Raw genomic sequence first — 16,496 nt, 5'->3', positions numbered from 1 at the left:
GAGGGTATTTTTGTCTACTATAATCCGGTACACATTGTTAAAGCGTACCAACTGAAAAACAGGCGTACGCGTGTAACCCATATATATATATATATATATAAATTAGACCTAAAATCAAATTCAATTACACTTAAACATTACATATGATTTTAATTTATAAATCAACTCAGTTTATTATGAATTTGAATAAGGTTGAATTAAAAAAATATATATATATTTAGATATAATTCGAATTGAGTCTAACTTACTTAATCAATATATTAAACGAATTCAAATTAGATAAAAGATTAATTGACCTTTAAATTATCGTAACTTTTCATCATTTTCAATAAGTTTTCGTTATATTTATTTATTATTTTTAAATATGTAAATTGAAAATTTAATTATTTTAAATATTATAATGTTGTTTAATGTTTAAATAATTTGAATATGTAATTTATTTCTTGTTAAATTTCAGATATTTTAAATTTTTAATTATTATTTCTATATAATACTTTGGTAAAATAGATTAACATACCACTATAAAATAATAACTTAATAAATATATAAAATAATTTAAAAGAATAAAATATCTTGAAGTAGCTAATTTATCAACATATTGCAAGTTGAATCGAGTTACAAGGTTTTTAAATGAAAATAAATAAACCTGATTGAACTTAATTATTTTTAACTGAATCCTCTTTTTATGATGGATCATATTTATTTTTTATGAAAATGACATGAATAAGATAAAGAAAGCATGGGACGAAAACAGACGTGTATGTTTAAAAGTTGATGAAGATGAGGACGATGATTGTGATTTGTATGATTAGATTGAGTAGCTGTCATGAGGTTGGGATTTGGTGGGAGGAGGAGCAGCTACCAAATACTGCATCATAAGCATTACAGCATTAATTCGTGTATTCTGATTTATCGTTGAATCGGTGATCTTATCCTTTACGACAAAACAAGGAAGTAATCACACGATTATTTAGTCGATTCCAACCACTACTATGTACTATCATCTTGTCATACTCACAAAACCCTCACCATCTTCTATCACACACTGCTCGTACCATGTCTCTCTCGCATTCACCAATCACTTTCATTTTACGTATCCAGACTTTCTTTTTTCTTGATTTAAAAAAATTAAACTAATTTAATTTTATAAAATTAAGTTAGAAGATGAAGTTTGAATTTATTTATATATTTTAAATTAGTTTTATTTTAGTTTATGTAAAATTTCTTAACACATTTTTTTATATTTTTGTATAAAATTAGTTTTACTTTAGTTTATGTAAACTAATTTAACCTTTTTAATTAATAGGAATATGAAAGTTCTAATTAATGCATAATATTGATTAATAGAATTAATGACATTAATTTCAATCCCAGATTACTTTTTAATTTTTTAAATGGTTTAAACCTTTGAATGGTTCTCTGTTTGTATGGAAATTTCAAGTGAGTCCTCGTATTTGTAATTGTCTTGAGTCCTAATATTTGTAAAATTGAGCCAATTTTGTCTTGTCCGTTAAATGTTCTCAAACCGTTTTAACATATGAGTTGTAATTATTTTTAAGAGGACATGTCATTATGATTAAATTTAGTGAGTGATATGTTTTACCATCTCAATTCCACCTAACATTTAAAGAGGTGTGAGAAACTTCTGAATGGAATCAGATCTTCTCCTCCCTCCCCTCCGCGTCCTCCCCTATCGTTGCTCCGTTGACTCCACCACCAACAACCACCACCTTTCAACGAAACACCAAATATTCAAAACTTTTCCCCTCTCACCGACAACGTCATGTGGCCCATGGTTCTTCAAACCTCGTCGTTCAGTACACCCCAAGCGACGTTGTTTTAGTGGTGTTTGCAGAATTCGAAGCCGACTTGGACCATGCGTTGGACAATGCACCTAAAGACGCATCAAAGTCACGTTGTTTGGTGCCCCACTTGGAATCCTCAGATTCTCATGCATCAGAGTTTTTACCTTGAGATAGCAATGGCGTGGTTGATCGAGGGAATTTTCACGATCCAGTTTTGTATCTTGTGCCCAACCATTTGCCTCTTTGCTAATGCAATCATTATCTGCAATTTCCCTTAGAAGCATTTTCCCCTCTACAAACGCCCCTCTGCAAACGCCTTCGAAACTTGCCAAGTAATTGAATTTGATATAGTAATCATACATTCCTTGAGATAAATAAAAGGTAGATTAATTAATTGGCAGTAGAAATGTTGTAAACCCAAAGTTAGAGACACTCCACTTCCTGACTTTAAGCTCTCAAACTCTGACATTTGGCACGTTGAACCAACTGCTATAAACCTGTCATCATTAGTAGCTCTATCAGATTGAACAACCATGTTATCAGAGAAGAGATCACAATTATCCAAATTTGGCCTTTTCTCCCCAGACTGCTTTCCTGACCTATGTTTTGTTTCAACCTCATGACTAGCTAATCCAGTGGAAGCCATGATTTTTGTATCAAGAACTTGATCATATCCAAAGTCCTTAGCTTGTCCACCACCACGATTTGTATAGGTTACTATTGGACTCTGACAGTGCTGTGAATCATCAACCGTATCATTAGAGATCTTGACATCACTTTTTGTTGCCTTGGAGACATTTTCAGATGAAGAAGTTGAGTCCATGTCCACATCAGAAACATCTTGCTTGTATATATCCTCAATCATAGGCTTCCACATACGCACACATGCATTTATGAACCAATTTGAGACTTAATTTAAGCAAATTTCAAATATATAAAAATATCATCCTCTATTGTTCTTTTAGATCAATATTTTCAAACAACAAGAGAGACACAAAGAAGCACAATGAATCAAGTTGAGAAAAGCATTTTATTTTTGTAGCTGACTTCGGGTCAACCCTGTCTGTCTTGTTAGCATGGTCTTCTCGAAATCCTTTAGGTATTTGTGAAAAATAGAAAATGCCAACCAGATTAAACAACCACAATGATGTTGGATCCAAAAGTTTAAAAAACAGAAGATCAAGGTTGATAAATATGAGAGGGTTTACGGATGAAGGAAATGCTCCAAAAGGCCATGCGCGGAGAATGAGGGCAAAGAAGGAGATGGAGCGGTGGACCGCGACGATTTTTGGGCTAGTGGGCATCTCAGCAGCAATGTCTCTACGACGACAAGGGTTTTCGTCCTCCGACGTATCACAATGCGAGGCTCTTAGTTTCGATTGGAGATTTTTGGTATTGTTCATCTGAGCTTCTCTGCAGGTTAGGGGTCTGATATTTGGTGGTACGTTGTTGTGTTTGGATGATGCAATGACTGATTGCAAAATGTGGTTGAAAAGGGTCTAGCTCTGATGGTGAAAATGGTGACCGTCGGTGGTGATGACGATGGTGGACCCTAATATGAAAATCTCATAATGTCTTAAATTAAATAAAAATTTTACATAATCAAACACTTTGACATTAACATGCAACAACTTAGTCGTTGTTAACGTCATATGTGAAGATTTAACGACAAGACTTAATTAACTCAATTTTACAAATATTTGGATTCAATTGATTTAATTTTACAAATATTAAGACCCAATTAAGATAATTACAAATATGAAAACCCACTTAAGATTTTCATACTATGAAGACTATTTTTAAACCTTTATTTTTTAATACTTATGAAAAAATTTGTATGTAATTCAATTTTCAATATCATTGTATAAAATTCGAATGTAATTGTTTTTTACATATAAATCAAAGTCCGTATAGATCACATTTTTCTCAATATCTCTACTGTCTCCATCGACATCACCTTCATCTCCAGCACAATCCACAGCATTACCGACCCGACACTAGCTACAACACCTACCTCCAACTCAACCTATCACTTGCCTCTCCCTCGTTGTGCTTAGACTCATCAGATCGATGACAACGTCTCTATCAATTCCGCAAAACGCTATCTACATGTAGCAACGATTGTGAATCGTTCAGGTATGAAATTCATTCCAAAATCAATTCTTAACCAAGTTAAATAACAACAACAGTGTTCTTAAGAAAACCCCAATTACAAGTAATGATTGTGATTTTCAATCTCTTATAAAAAAAAAAAAAACCATAACAATGAATAGTGATGAGCGTGCCAAAAATGACATGTGGGATGAAAAAAAAGGAAAGATCAATTCAATAAACTCATACTACATTCATATAAATGATTATGCCTTGAAAACAGAGATACACATCGTTACCCTAAAATATAAATGATTCTTTCGATGTGGGGACTGCGCAAGATTCCTCTCCGATTCACCATGCATTTTCTCTCAGTCAAGGCCCAAATAAAACAAAATTATTTCAGTTTCTGGAACTGTTATTTTCCATGTGCCAATAAAATAAAATCACTAATAATTACTACTTTAGATAGTTTTTCAAAAAATTAAATAAAATTTATTGTTCTAAACTTTAATATAATTTAATCTTAAAATTTAAAAATAATACATGATTATTCTAATTACAGAGTGTGCGTTTTGGTGAAGAGTGTGAAAGTACTGTTTTGTTAAGTTTCACTTCCTTCAGAAGTGCACGCACATGCATCTTCACCTACACCTTCTCTCTCTGAGTTGTATCCGCTCACAATCTAACGTGTCAGTGTAACTCGTGATTCGCCTCAATCCAAAAACACAGCAATAATAAAATAACTCTATATAATACTCAAGCCTTATAGTTTCAGTTTGAGTTTATTGAAAATATCGCAACCATGACGGCGATGCAGAGGTCGCTTAAGACAACCATTGCAGTCGCCAGCCACCGCGCCTCCTTTTCTTCTCTCCAACGCTCCGCTGCTGCTGCCGCCGCCGATACTGTCGTTACGCCGCCGCAGCAGCTCCCGCCTTTCGATCACAAACCTGCTCCCTACAACGGTCCCTCCGCCGATGAAGTTTTCGCAAAGCGCAAAACGTTCCTCGGTCCTTCCTTGTTCCACTATTATCAGAAACCCGTGAGTCTCCGAAATTGACACAGACAATCTAGCATCCTCGAAACCATTTTTTTTCCTTTTTCTTTTTGCGTGCGTGGATTTCTGATATCTGTGGAAGTCGATTCGTTTCTCGACATGCAAGAATTTTAAGGTTTGCTTAACGTCTTCTCAGATTTGTTTTTCTCATAAGCGCATTGAAAAATGCGCTTCAGTTTTCTAAAGCCTTTCGAAACACAAGAGCATATCTCTCTTCTTTCTGTTCGTTGTTTTTCTTTTTGAGTTTTAATGTTCCGATCTCAAGTTGAGGCTTAGGGCCTCACAATGTGGTGTACCAAAAGAGCATTTCTCAAAACTTCATAGATTTTGGTTGAGGAATTTATTGCTTGCTTTGTAGCTTGAAATTTTTCTGGAAAACAAATTTTTAAAATATAGAATGTGAGAAGAGAATGAAACAGATCCTTGTCGTCTCTTTTTCGTTTATTATTTTATTTTTATTTTAAGGATTTATTTATGGTAACTGATGTGTGAATCAAAATTTGAAATGGTGTATAGCTGAATATCGTGGAGGGGAAGATGCAATATCTTTATGATGACAGTGGGAGGCGTTATATTGATGCTTTTGCGGGGATAGTTACTGTTTCTTGCGGACATTGCCACCCTGAAATATTGAATGCCATTACGGAGCAGAGTAAACTTCTGCAACATGCAACAACCATATATCTAAACCATACAATTGGTGATTTTGCTGAGGCTTTGGCATCAAAAATGCCTGGAAACCTTAAGGTCTGTTTTTCTTGTTCTTGGAATCTTTGACCTTGTCATTGCATTATGCCTCCCCTTCATGAAATGCCTGATATCAATGATTTAGTATTACCATGCCTCCAAAGCAGTGACATTTTTTCCATGTCACCATTAATATCTGTTTTATTTCTTGTCAGTTAATTTTTTTTTAGAAAATGAGAAGAAAGTAGAAGCGGGGCATTCCTCCTTCATACCATAAATTGAGCTGAGAAATGAAATATCTAGTGAGGATCCTAATTGTTGACATTCAAAAACATGATTTTCAATTGCAGGTTGTTTATTTTGTAAATTCTGGTTCAGAAGCAAATGAATTAGCAATGATGATGGCTCGTTTATATACCGGTAGTCTTGATATGATTTCTCTGAGAAATGCGTATCACGGGGGGAGCTCTAGTACACTTGGTTTGACTGCTCTAAACACGTGGAAATATCCAATTCCAGAGGTTTGTCTGTATGTTTTTATCACAACTTTTCAGTTGACCTTTGTTTATACACTGCAATTTTGAATTTCAATCAGAATCATTGGTTGTGCAGTCTTATGTAATATGAGAGGGGAGTGTGAGATCCCGTTTCTTCCTCAATAAGTTGGTGTTAGAAGCTGTTGTGAATTTTTATTCGTTGTCAACATCTTTCAAAAACCAAACTAATTTAATTACATTGTCAAATCATGAATGTGCTATTTTTTTATTTAAATCTGGTGCAATGTAGCTATTCTTAACAATGATTTAAATCTTTTAGGGTCATGTTCATCACGTTATGAATCCAGATCCATATCGTGGAGTCTTTGGCGCAGATGCTGCTAGTTATGCAAAGGATGTCCAAGATCATATTGACTATGGAACTTCAGGAAAAGTTGCTGGATTTATAGCTGAAACAATTCAAGTATGTAGAATATAAGTCATGTTTAAGTTTTTTGTTTTTAAAGCTGTGTTAAAAACATCCCATTGACTTTTCTTTTTGTTTTGCTTACCGACTGTTCATGGCTTATTCTAGGGAGTTGGAGGAACAGTTGAATTGGCTCCAGGGTATTTGAAACTTATTTATGATATTGTACATAAGGCTGGTGGTGTCTGCATTGCTGATGAAGTTCAAACCGGTTTTGGCCGAACCGGAAGCCATTATTGGGGATTTGAGACACAGGGTGTCATTCCTGATATAGTTACCATGGCAAAGGTCTATACCGCCATCTCATTGTTTGTTTTACCATTTCGTGAAGTGCAGCATATTTGTATCCTATAAACTTCATAACGCATTATAAGTTTCTATCACAGCCTCCTGTTTTTTCTTTATTAAGTATAAGATGTTTTGGTATTATGATGTTTCCATTAAGTACACACTTTTTCTATTATATTTCATTGTAGATTTTATTTTATTCATCTGCATTATATTCTGCAATATTTGTATCAGGGTATTGGCAATGGTCTGCCATTAGGAGCAGTAGTTACAACTCCAGAAATAGCTAGTGTGATGGCACAGAAGATTCAATTTAATACGTTTGGTGGGAACCCTGTCTGTTCTGCTGGTGGACTTGCCGTGCTCAGGGTTCTTGATAAGGAGAAGCGTCAAGCTCATTCTGCTGAAGTTGGCTCTCACTTGCTTGAGCGTTTGAGAGTACTTGAGCAAAGACATGAAAGTATGTGATCTTGAATTTAACATAACCCAAAAAGTTGGGGTCTAATTGATTTTCTTCTCATTTTTTTTATCATTTTAAAATATGTTTTCTAAAGCAATTCCACACCAAAACAATGTTTCTGCTTGTTTTGGTTGACTATTCTCATTATCATTGTGTATATTACGTCAGTCATCGGAAACGTGAGGGGAAGAGGCTTAATGGTGGGAGTAGAGATGGTTACTGACCGTAAAGACAAGACACCTGCAAAGGCTGAAACTGCTGTTGTGTTTGAGAAACTTCGAGGTTAGACAAAAACCATTTTATGAATCTGAAGCTTTCGTTTCATGAATATCTTCCAAACAGTGTAATGATTCATTTGTTTGTTTTATACACCTTGAAGAACTTGGTGTTCTAGTGGGGAAAGGAGGAATCCATGGAAACGTTTTCCGGATCAAGCCACCAATGTGTTTCACCAAAGATGATGCAGGTATAATATAAACGCAGATTCCATGTATTATTTTCTGAAGCTTCTCTAGCACTGTCATTTCAATGAGTATTGTTCTTGTGTGCAGATTTTCTCGTGGATGCCTTGGACTACTCTTTATCAAAGTTGTGAGCAGATGAATGAAAAGTCTCGGAGAAAGCAATAACTTTAGTTCACAGAAATGAACTAAAATTGCCAAGTGAGGGTGTTCCCCTCCATTGAATGAAAGAGTAGTGTTTGCATTCAAGAACAATGTGTAGCTTAAATCCATATAAGACAAAATCAATGACTACGACGAAAAAGTAGGTTCTTAAGGCGCGTTTGGTGGCGCACCAGGTCAAAACGTGAATCTACAAAATACGAATACGAGACTTTAAACGTCAAAACTAATACATTTAAAACATTCTGGTTTTAGTTGAATAATGATAAACTAAGTGTCAGAAATTTAATTCGTACGGAAATTTTTATTCCTGAAGCGATATCCTAAGTTAGGTGTAGACTTGCAGACTTGGACGTTTGTCTTTGTTTTTACGATGATTTTGTTGCACGTGACCAAATATGAAATTAAAGCAAAATTAGATTTGGTGTAGTACATGTTTTTAAACATATCTCTTAAAATAAAATAACAAAAGCATTAAAGAAACGTACGTATTTGGTCCTACCTTTTTTTTTTCAAACTTATCTTTAACTTTTATATTTCTAATCAGTGAATTCAGTCTTGTTTTTAATTTTTTTAATGTCTAATTATTTAGTATGATTTTTATTATTATAAAATGGATGGAAGTATTAAATTGACATTATATTCGGTTTTGATATTTTTATATTATCTTTATTTTTGAATTTTTAATATTATAAGACGTATTATTAAATGTCAGTTCACCATCTTACAAGACAAAAAATTTAAACATTAAAGAAACGTACGTATTTGGTCATACCTTTTTTCTTTCAAACTTATCTTTAACTTTTATATTTTCTAATAAGTGAATTCAGTTTTGTTTTTAATCTTTTTTATATCTAATTAATTAGTATGATTTTTATTATTACAAAATGGATGGAAGTATTAAATTGACACTATATTCGGTTTTGATACTTTTATATTATCTTTATTTTCGAATTTTTAATATTATAAGATTTCAAAACTAATTCATTAGTTTTTAAAGTACAGAAATCAATATCAATTTGAAATCATAGTCTAAAAACATTCAATTTAAAAATTAAAATATGTTGCAAAAGATATATTCTTTTATTCTATTTTTTTAAGTTGATTCAAGTTGGTCTCATTATTATTGTTTTGTTTAATTTGGTCTTATATTTTTAAAAAGAGTATTGTTTGGTTTATGTGTGAGTAAACATAGTTAAGATAGTGATGATATGTCATTGTGAGACGTAAACATGGCAGAGATGTTAAGAATCATAAGTTGCTGGGGAGAGAACATGGCAAATGGAGGGAAGAAAACATAATTTGTGTGTCGTGTCCTTTTAGGGGAGAAAATATAATTTGTCATAATCCCTAAAAGTTATCTTCCACCTTTGTGTGTTATTTCTATGTGTTGTGTTATGTTAAGAGATCATTCCACTTTATCTTGCCCTTATAATTCGTGACGGGTGCAACATCATAGTTTTTTCTTTCACGATGGTGGCTCTAAGGGATTGGGTGGAGCATCCACTTATAACTATAGAGAGCTTGATGTGTTGAGAATGGCTAGAACGGTTAAGAATGGTAAGAGAAAATTTTGGGATTGTCTTAATTACAAGTACAAGGTCAAACTCATGGAGTTTTCGTTTTGATTTGTTTTTGCTATTCTGGTTTGTAGCTAACAAGGTTATGTTTTGTTATCATTATTGTGAATAATAGAGTGAAAATGAAGTTTGGATTGGGTGTAATTATTTTAAATTGTACACTGAAGATGGTGGAGATGAAATGATGAAATGAGTGCTACTATTGAGAGAAAAATGAGAAAGATGTATAATCTAGAGAAAGAAGTTAAGGTTTGAAGAAAGCGGGTGAAGTTCTTAATAGGGTTGGTTTGTTTGTTTGTTGGGTATAATTAATATTATTATGGTATCTTTGTTCATAAAAATTCTATGATTAGATTTTTTAAGTATGGTATGTAGATTAGGTGTTCAATGTTGAAGGATTTCACTTTTTGTGATGAGAAATTTGGATTGTATTATGTAAAGATATGAAATGAATCAAATTTTCACTTATTAAAAAGTTGGAGTTATTGACATTTGCAACATTACATATTAATTTTTCTACTATTTGGAATGATCTACTAATTTGAAAACTTTCTACTATTTTTTTCCAATATAACAATGTCGAAGGATTTGGTACTTTGAAAACTTTTTGCTAATTTTTTTTTCCAATATAACAATGTTGAAGGATCTTGAAAACTTTATGTTAATTTTTCTGCAAAATAATAATGTGTAATGATATGGTAATTTGAAAAGTTTTTGCTAATTTGTTTGCAATATATCAGTGGGGATGTGCCATAAATTAATTAATAACACAATATTATATAAACAGAACATTACACTTGATATTTCCATCACAAAACACATCCGTTTACAATGAACATTGTTTTGGATGTATAAACATGTTTTGGATGCTTTGCACATAACTCTTTCATGGTGGTCGGTTGAAGATGAAGGAGAGGGAACTGATTTTCCCGTGTAACTGATTTCACCAAGCACCATAGGACATATGGAATTGATTCCAATAAGGTGGTAACTGATTCCCATGCGTTGTAATCGATTCCATCTGTATTTGCCAGAGCCAGGGAACGAAAGACGCTTGGATACAGATGACAAAGTCAGCCTCGACAATGCGCGAATACTAGAGGTGTCAATTTAGTTAATCGGAATTATCATCTTTTGGCTAGAAAAAAGATAATATAAATGGGTAACATTCATCTCTTGATAAAGTTAGTATCAGAAACCTAGAACGACAATGCATAAGTTGACAAATGTTTCGTATAAAAAAAAATCATCTCCTCAATGAATCTCTCTCCAAAGAGTCATTAATGAAGAAGAGATGACGATTTAAAGGGAGTCCTACGGAATACATACAAAAACAATTTCTATATTTCACAAAGATGATAAAAGGATTATGCAGATTTCAAAACATTTTGCTCTGCTATTCTATATTATACACATTTGACACAAGCAAATATGATATGAAATGTAAGAAACAGCTATTTACAAGTTCTCAGTGCTGGAAAAATGTGAGCAGCCGGAGAAGATGGTTTCGATAATGATATAGACAGTTGATGATAATAAGTTCATGGGTCATTGGTGTTTGTTTGGTATAATGTGTGTTTGATGACTAAGGAAGTGCTTCTCGAGATCGATTAGCCCAAAGTTTGCTCAAAGCCCTTAAGCGTTGAAAATATTCTCCTAGAACAAGCAGAAACTGACCAATCTCACGTATGCTAAGTATTCGATACATTTGCCGCAAGGTTTCTTGTCGTAGATGATCAGCCTGATTGACAAAGCTCACCAGAGCTTCCAATCTCTCCATTGCAGTATCCATCTGTGGAATGTGGGTTCCTTCAACTAAGTGTCCTCGCCCAACACTGTCAGCAAGCATTTGCTGAAGTTTTTCCATTCCTTGTGAAAGGGCATCTTCTGCTTGTTGGCATGATTTTTCTAGGCCATATGTATCAAACAGTTGCTGCTCTGTCAAAGGTCCACTCAGAGGGATCAGAACCTGCAATTATAGTAAATTTATTATATATAACAAGGTTTGAATACAACTCAAAACTCAACAGTTATCAGGAACTTCGGTACTAACAGTGTTTCTGTTATGTACTGCAAGCAGTAAACATTTTGTGTCAATAAGAATGGCTTAGCAGATATGATATATTAAGAAATGAAAAGAGGATGCCATCATTCAAATGTCACACCCATATGATATTATGAATGATTAGAAAAACCATCAAGGAATTAGGCCTTCAGAAAGTAAAAAAAGTATAAAAATTGAAACTTTTTCGGTTAGTGAGTATCATATGAAATACTTTAGAGGTCAAATACATACAAACAATGTTAACACAACGAACATCACCTTAAGAAGTTCAGAGGGGCGAAATCCTCCAATCCACAAGAAAAATCGTTCAGCTGTTGTCATCCACATGCCAGACATAACGTAGAAAATATCTGCTTTTGCAGCAGCAGATTTCATGCTAAAGAGTTTGGAGTAGTGGTTCATTATGCTTTGTACAAGGTTCCCCAGTTGCATGTCACCTATCTGAGAACTTAAAGCAGTTCTCATTTCCAAGATATGTCTGTTTTGCTCCTCTACCCAATGTTCGTACTCCATCTTAAAAGTTGCTATTCCTGTAGATTGGATACTTTTAGAGTGCAAAAATAGTTGGAAAAAGGAGTGTAACAGAGCAAGAAAACATGCTAAAGGAAGTCCCAGAAAATATTATATCAATCAAAATGAAGTTTCTGATTCTGAAGTTTACAAGACAATTTAAGGTTTGCAGTTAGGTTCGTGGGAGCTGTACATGCATTTTCTGTGGTATTTAATATTTTCAGTATCAAATTGCTGATAGTATTCTCATGGGTTGGTGGAGCAATATCATGCCAATTTAAGCAAAAAGGTAGAAGAACAAGTACAACACAAGTTTTTGAGTATTTTCATCTGTTAGACTAGATAATCTAGTTTTGCAGAAAATGTCAACACAAATAGTGAAATAAATATAACACTCTATGCTTTGAAATTGCTGTTGTCATCTGAAGATGAATGAATTCCTGTTTTCAAAATTATTTACTATATCAGACATAAAGATATAATATCTCTATATATACTATGAAGGCATTTCTAAAAGAAGAGTTTAGAAGTTCGTTTATAAGATAAATGAAAAAATAAAAACTCTCTACTTGAAAAAATTAATTTTGGAAAAATCACAACATTAACTATCTCGATATGTAATAAGTAATAATCACTTTTAAATGAAAAATCAAGAGTTATTGATAACAACAAACCTGAATTTACAGAGCCAGCAAAACCCAAATTATTAGAACCCAATCCGTCACCGATATACAATCCCTGCAGTATGTTGCCTCAAGACATTCACAAGAGAAGTGGAAAAGAAAAAAGAGATATTGAACTATATAAAGTGATCCATGAGTAAACACCTGTCGTTTAGCATGATCTACCTCTTGCTCTAACTGCATCAGCTTCAAACGACATGATTCCAACTGTTGCACGTATGCCTGTGAAAAAACATCAAAAAATCACATGATATTAGTATATGTAAACACTTGTTACATGCTTAGAATATCTTTCAATGCATAAACCTTCAAACCTTTCTCCTCAAACGACTCTTCCGAGCAGCCTCTCGATTTTGAGCAAGACGTCTTTGTGTCTGCATGTTTCAGCATGTTAAATTGCTTCTTTTTTCGGCATATAAGTGTAGAAGAAGAAAAAAGTTATGAATACAAGCCAGACATTCAAAACTGTGAAGCAGAGGACCTCTTAATTTGCAGTGCTTATGCAGTTTCCTTAGAGTCCAAGGGTCTAAAATACTTTCTGATGTCACTCAATTTCTACATAAAGGTAAAGATGGAGGAAGAAGAAAAGAGTAAATGGTGTGCCTTCCCATGCTTGAATATCACTAAGATTAAGTCTATTGTTTGAAATGGCTTAAATAAAGTTATCACATTACAGAAAAACACCCCATAGAATGTGGCCACCAAAGTGAGAGTATATCTAAGTATGGCATTAACTACATAAGCTTCCTAGTAAAAGAAACTTCTTTGGAAGCTAAGGACAGAAGTATCTGTATCTGTATTCTGAGACAGTTTGAACTTAAACGCTGGAAGAACTTAATGGTTATAAGTATGCAAACCATTCAAACCAGTAATATATTTCGAAGAATAACCCCTTTATGCTGTTTTAGGAAAAAGGGTTTTACATAACCTGGTTACCTTATCAACCAGTCTATTATGATCTTGGTTGTACTTCACAGATGTTCCAAATATGCCATGAGAAACCTCCTCTGACTAGGTATTCAACAGAAAAACAGAAATTTCTTAGTAGGCAAAACAGGCATTATCATTTGCAAAAGACAACGTAGAAATTTGGTAAACATACTTGCGCCTGAACTTGATTATCAAACTTCATGTCCAGCTCTTCAATTATGGAGGTGGATGCAGTTAAAGTATTAGCATTACTTTTGAAATTTTCTTCCCACATGCTAATTTGATGGATAGGATCATACACTTCCATTCTTCTTGAGGAAACAAACTGTGAGGATGAAGCATCCATGCTCTATGGACTAATCGATGCAGAAATTCAATGCATATGCATATACAGAGGCTGCTGTTAAGAATAAATGAAAGGATTCAATATTCATTCAATCATAAAACGCATTAAGGAAGCACATTTCACTTAGATTTTAATAATAAAATAATCAAAAAGCAAAAAGTAAACAAATAAGAATTGGAATGGAAGATATTTGAAGACTGACACAAGTGCAACATAAGAAAATTGTTGTAAGATGCAGAAATGCGCCGCTGTTACCATGTTATACAAGAAAGAATACAACAAAAGAAACCTTATTGCGGCACTGTTTCATACACTTCTTAATCATATTGCATGCACCATTAAGGAGTGACGTTGATCATAAGGAATCATACCAGGGTAAAGCAGAAAAGGTCAATTTGATTAGTAAGACCAGAAGAATAAAGAAATCTGCAAGCCTCCATTGTGATGTGACCAATCTGGAAGCTGGATTGAATGAAAGTAGATGGGAACATTTTAAGCAATACTAAGTAAACACTGAATATGCCATAAATTTGGAAGATTGTGTTTGGTAAGAGCTGAAGCAGAGGAAAAGTTTGTGACACCAAATAGTTTGTTCGAGTTGAATACACTCTGGAATGTACATAGCGTGAGTCAAAACCCATTGGGAAAAGAAGAATCATAAACGTAGAAATTATCACTGAGTACATTAAAATCATGGAACCAAACATGGTACTAATTTTCTTGCTTAGGTGACAAAAGACAGAAAGGGTAGCCAGAATGAAGCAGTGGGTTAAACTTTTTGAACAGGTGGTGAAGGACAGAGGAGACAAATTTCTTAATTGTATTGCAAACGAAGGATAAAAGTATGGTAAAGAAATACAAAGTTTGGGTGCGAAGAAAGTACAGATTATCACAAATACAGAAAGCAGCACCAAGTACGCATCAATTCTTTTGACCTATCCACGTTTTAGTTTCTTAATTTCTTCAAAGATAGATAGACAGGAAAAAAAAAAAACCGCACAATAGATTCTAGGATACTTACTAGTCCTCGTCGAAAAAAGGGCAACAACAAAAATCATAAGTTTTGGTACGTACGTGAAAGCAAAGCCAAAACCGGTATGCACACTTTTTCAAAGAGAAAAACAAAAAATGATTATAGAAGCAAGATAGAAGAAAGAAAGAAAGAAAGAAAGTACCTGTGAAGGTGATCATAGAAAGCGCACAACACAAGCAACTACTTCAAAAAAACAAAACCATAAAGAGCTGTCATGTATTTATGTAGTTAGTATCTGGTCCTTCCTCGTTTTCCTCAGCTCTAAATTTTAAAATTACAAGGAAAGAAAATCAAAATTCTTTATTTTAATGAGAAATACTGTGTTTGGAAGCCTTTTTTTTTTCTTGCTGTGTGACTCACCACCAAAAAAACAACCAAACTCCCAACCCTACTACTCCAATCTCCCATCATATTCATGGAATTATAATTATTAATATGTCTATTGAAACAGGGGCCACTGCTTTAGATGAATAAAGGCCACTGTTTTTCAATTGAACTTTAGGTTATTTTAATTGAAAAAGAAAAAAAAAAAAAAAAAACCATGGAGACTTGGTGTGTTGGAAATTAGAAAAGGTTGTATTTTTGTGCGTGTCTGCTTTTGTCTGATGATGTTGGGTTGTGGTAGAGAGTCAAGGGTTTCACACAGACACAGAACAGAGAGGAATAGGAAAACATGATGATGGTCACATTTCCACTACCACTAATGTGCGCACCAGGTAGATCCTGCAGATTGGTGGGGTTCTCTTGCTGACATCATTTTACGATTACGCCAATGGGAGAACTACTTTGTGTACACAAAAATCATCTTTGGATAAATTCCTCTAAGCATCTTCCATGGTTTACACTCTTTTATTCTTAACTTTTCTTCTTTTGGATTTTCTTAACTTACATCACATACAAAAATGGAGGCCTCTTTCCACTTTAAATATCAAATTAACTAACCACTTAATACTAGTATTTCCATTTTTATCTATTCACTCTTTCTAATTCATTTTAATGTATATAATTTCTCACTAGTTTTACTTTTCTTTCATATAACTTGTTTTTGTTAATTTTTATTTATAAAAATTATTTATCTATACAATATATAAAACAAATCATTTTTTTAATCATCTTTACTGTTATGACAATTTTATTATAAAATTTCTTTTTAACTATTTAAAACATGTGAGATTTGTAATTATATATATATATATATATATATATATATATATGTTAAATTTTATTTTCAGTTGATAACTATGTAAATTTTTTATTGTGTCCATTATAATTGTTTGACTTTTCTTGACAACATAATTCTCTAATTTATTTATTTTTTACTTAAAATAACATAAACATACATTTTTTTTAACTTTTAAAATCAATTATTTAG

The 16,496-nt window shown here is 33.3% G+C and overlaps 2 protein-coding genes across 7 annotated transcripts; one reads left to right on the top strand and one right to left on the bottom strand.

Annotated features, from left to right (window-relative positions):
* Positions 1–4,601: 4,601 nt before the first annotated feature.
* On the top strand, positions 4,602–8,292 carry LOC106767849 (alanine--glyoxylate aminotransferase 2 homolog 1, mitochondrial). Of its 2 annotated transcripts, none has more exons than XM_014652842.2 (9): positions 4,602–4,941; positions 5,473–5,703; positions 5,994–6,164; positions 6,460–6,603; positions 6,715–6,894; positions 7,129–7,354; positions 7,523–7,636; positions 7,734–7,820; positions 7,906–8,292. In XM_014652842.2, the coding sequence occupies exons 1-9, from the start codon at positions 4,702–4,704 to the stop codon at positions 7,947–7,949; spliced, it is 1,437 nt and encodes a 478-aa protein (XP_014508328.1). In that variant the 5' UTR covers positions 4,602–4,701; the 3' UTR covers positions 7,950–8,292. The 2 variants fall into 2 exon arrangements, with proteins under 2 accessions (XP_014508328.1, XP_022641777.1); XM_022786056.1 differs by lacking the exon at positions 4,602–4,941 and adding an exon at positions 4,956–5,071.
* Positions 8,293–10,778: 2,486 nt separating this feature from the next.
* LOC106775194 (transcription factor TGA4) lies at positions 10,779–15,880 on the bottom strand. Of its 5 annotated transcripts, none has more exons than XM_014666014.2 (8): positions 15,267–15,880; positions 13,918–14,145; positions 13,752–13,826; positions 13,130–13,189; positions 12,960–13,037; positions 12,807–12,870; positions 11,881–12,152; positions 10,779–11,526 (listed from the first exon to the last, which is right to left on the bottom strand). In XM_014666014.2, the coding sequence occupies exons 2-8, from the start codon at positions 14,089–14,091 to the stop codon at positions 11,143–11,145; spliced, it is 1,107 nt and encodes a 368-aa protein (XP_014521500.1). In that variant the 5' UTR covers positions 14,092–14,145; positions 15,267–15,880; the 3' UTR covers positions 10,779–11,142. The 5 variants fall into 5 exon arrangements, with proteins under 5 accessions (XP_014521500.1, XP_014494656.1, XP_014493876.1 ...); XM_014639170.2 differs by having other exon boundaries at positions 13,918–14,142; XM_014638390.2 differs by lacking the exon at positions 15,267–15,880 and adding an exon at positions 14,463–15,257.
* Positions 15,881–16,496: the final 616 nt, after the last annotated feature.

The sequence above is a fragment of the Vigna radiata genome, chromosome 1 (genome assembly GCF_000741045.1).
Source record: "Vigna radiata var. radiata cultivar VC1973A chromosome 1, Vradiata_ver6, whole genome shotgun sequence".
In the NCBI taxonomy this organism is placed as follows: Eukaryota; Viridiplantae; Streptophyta; class Magnoliopsida; order Fabales; family Fabaceae; genus Vigna; species Vigna radiata.
This window is presented reverse-complemented; position numbering and strand designations above follow the sequence as displayed.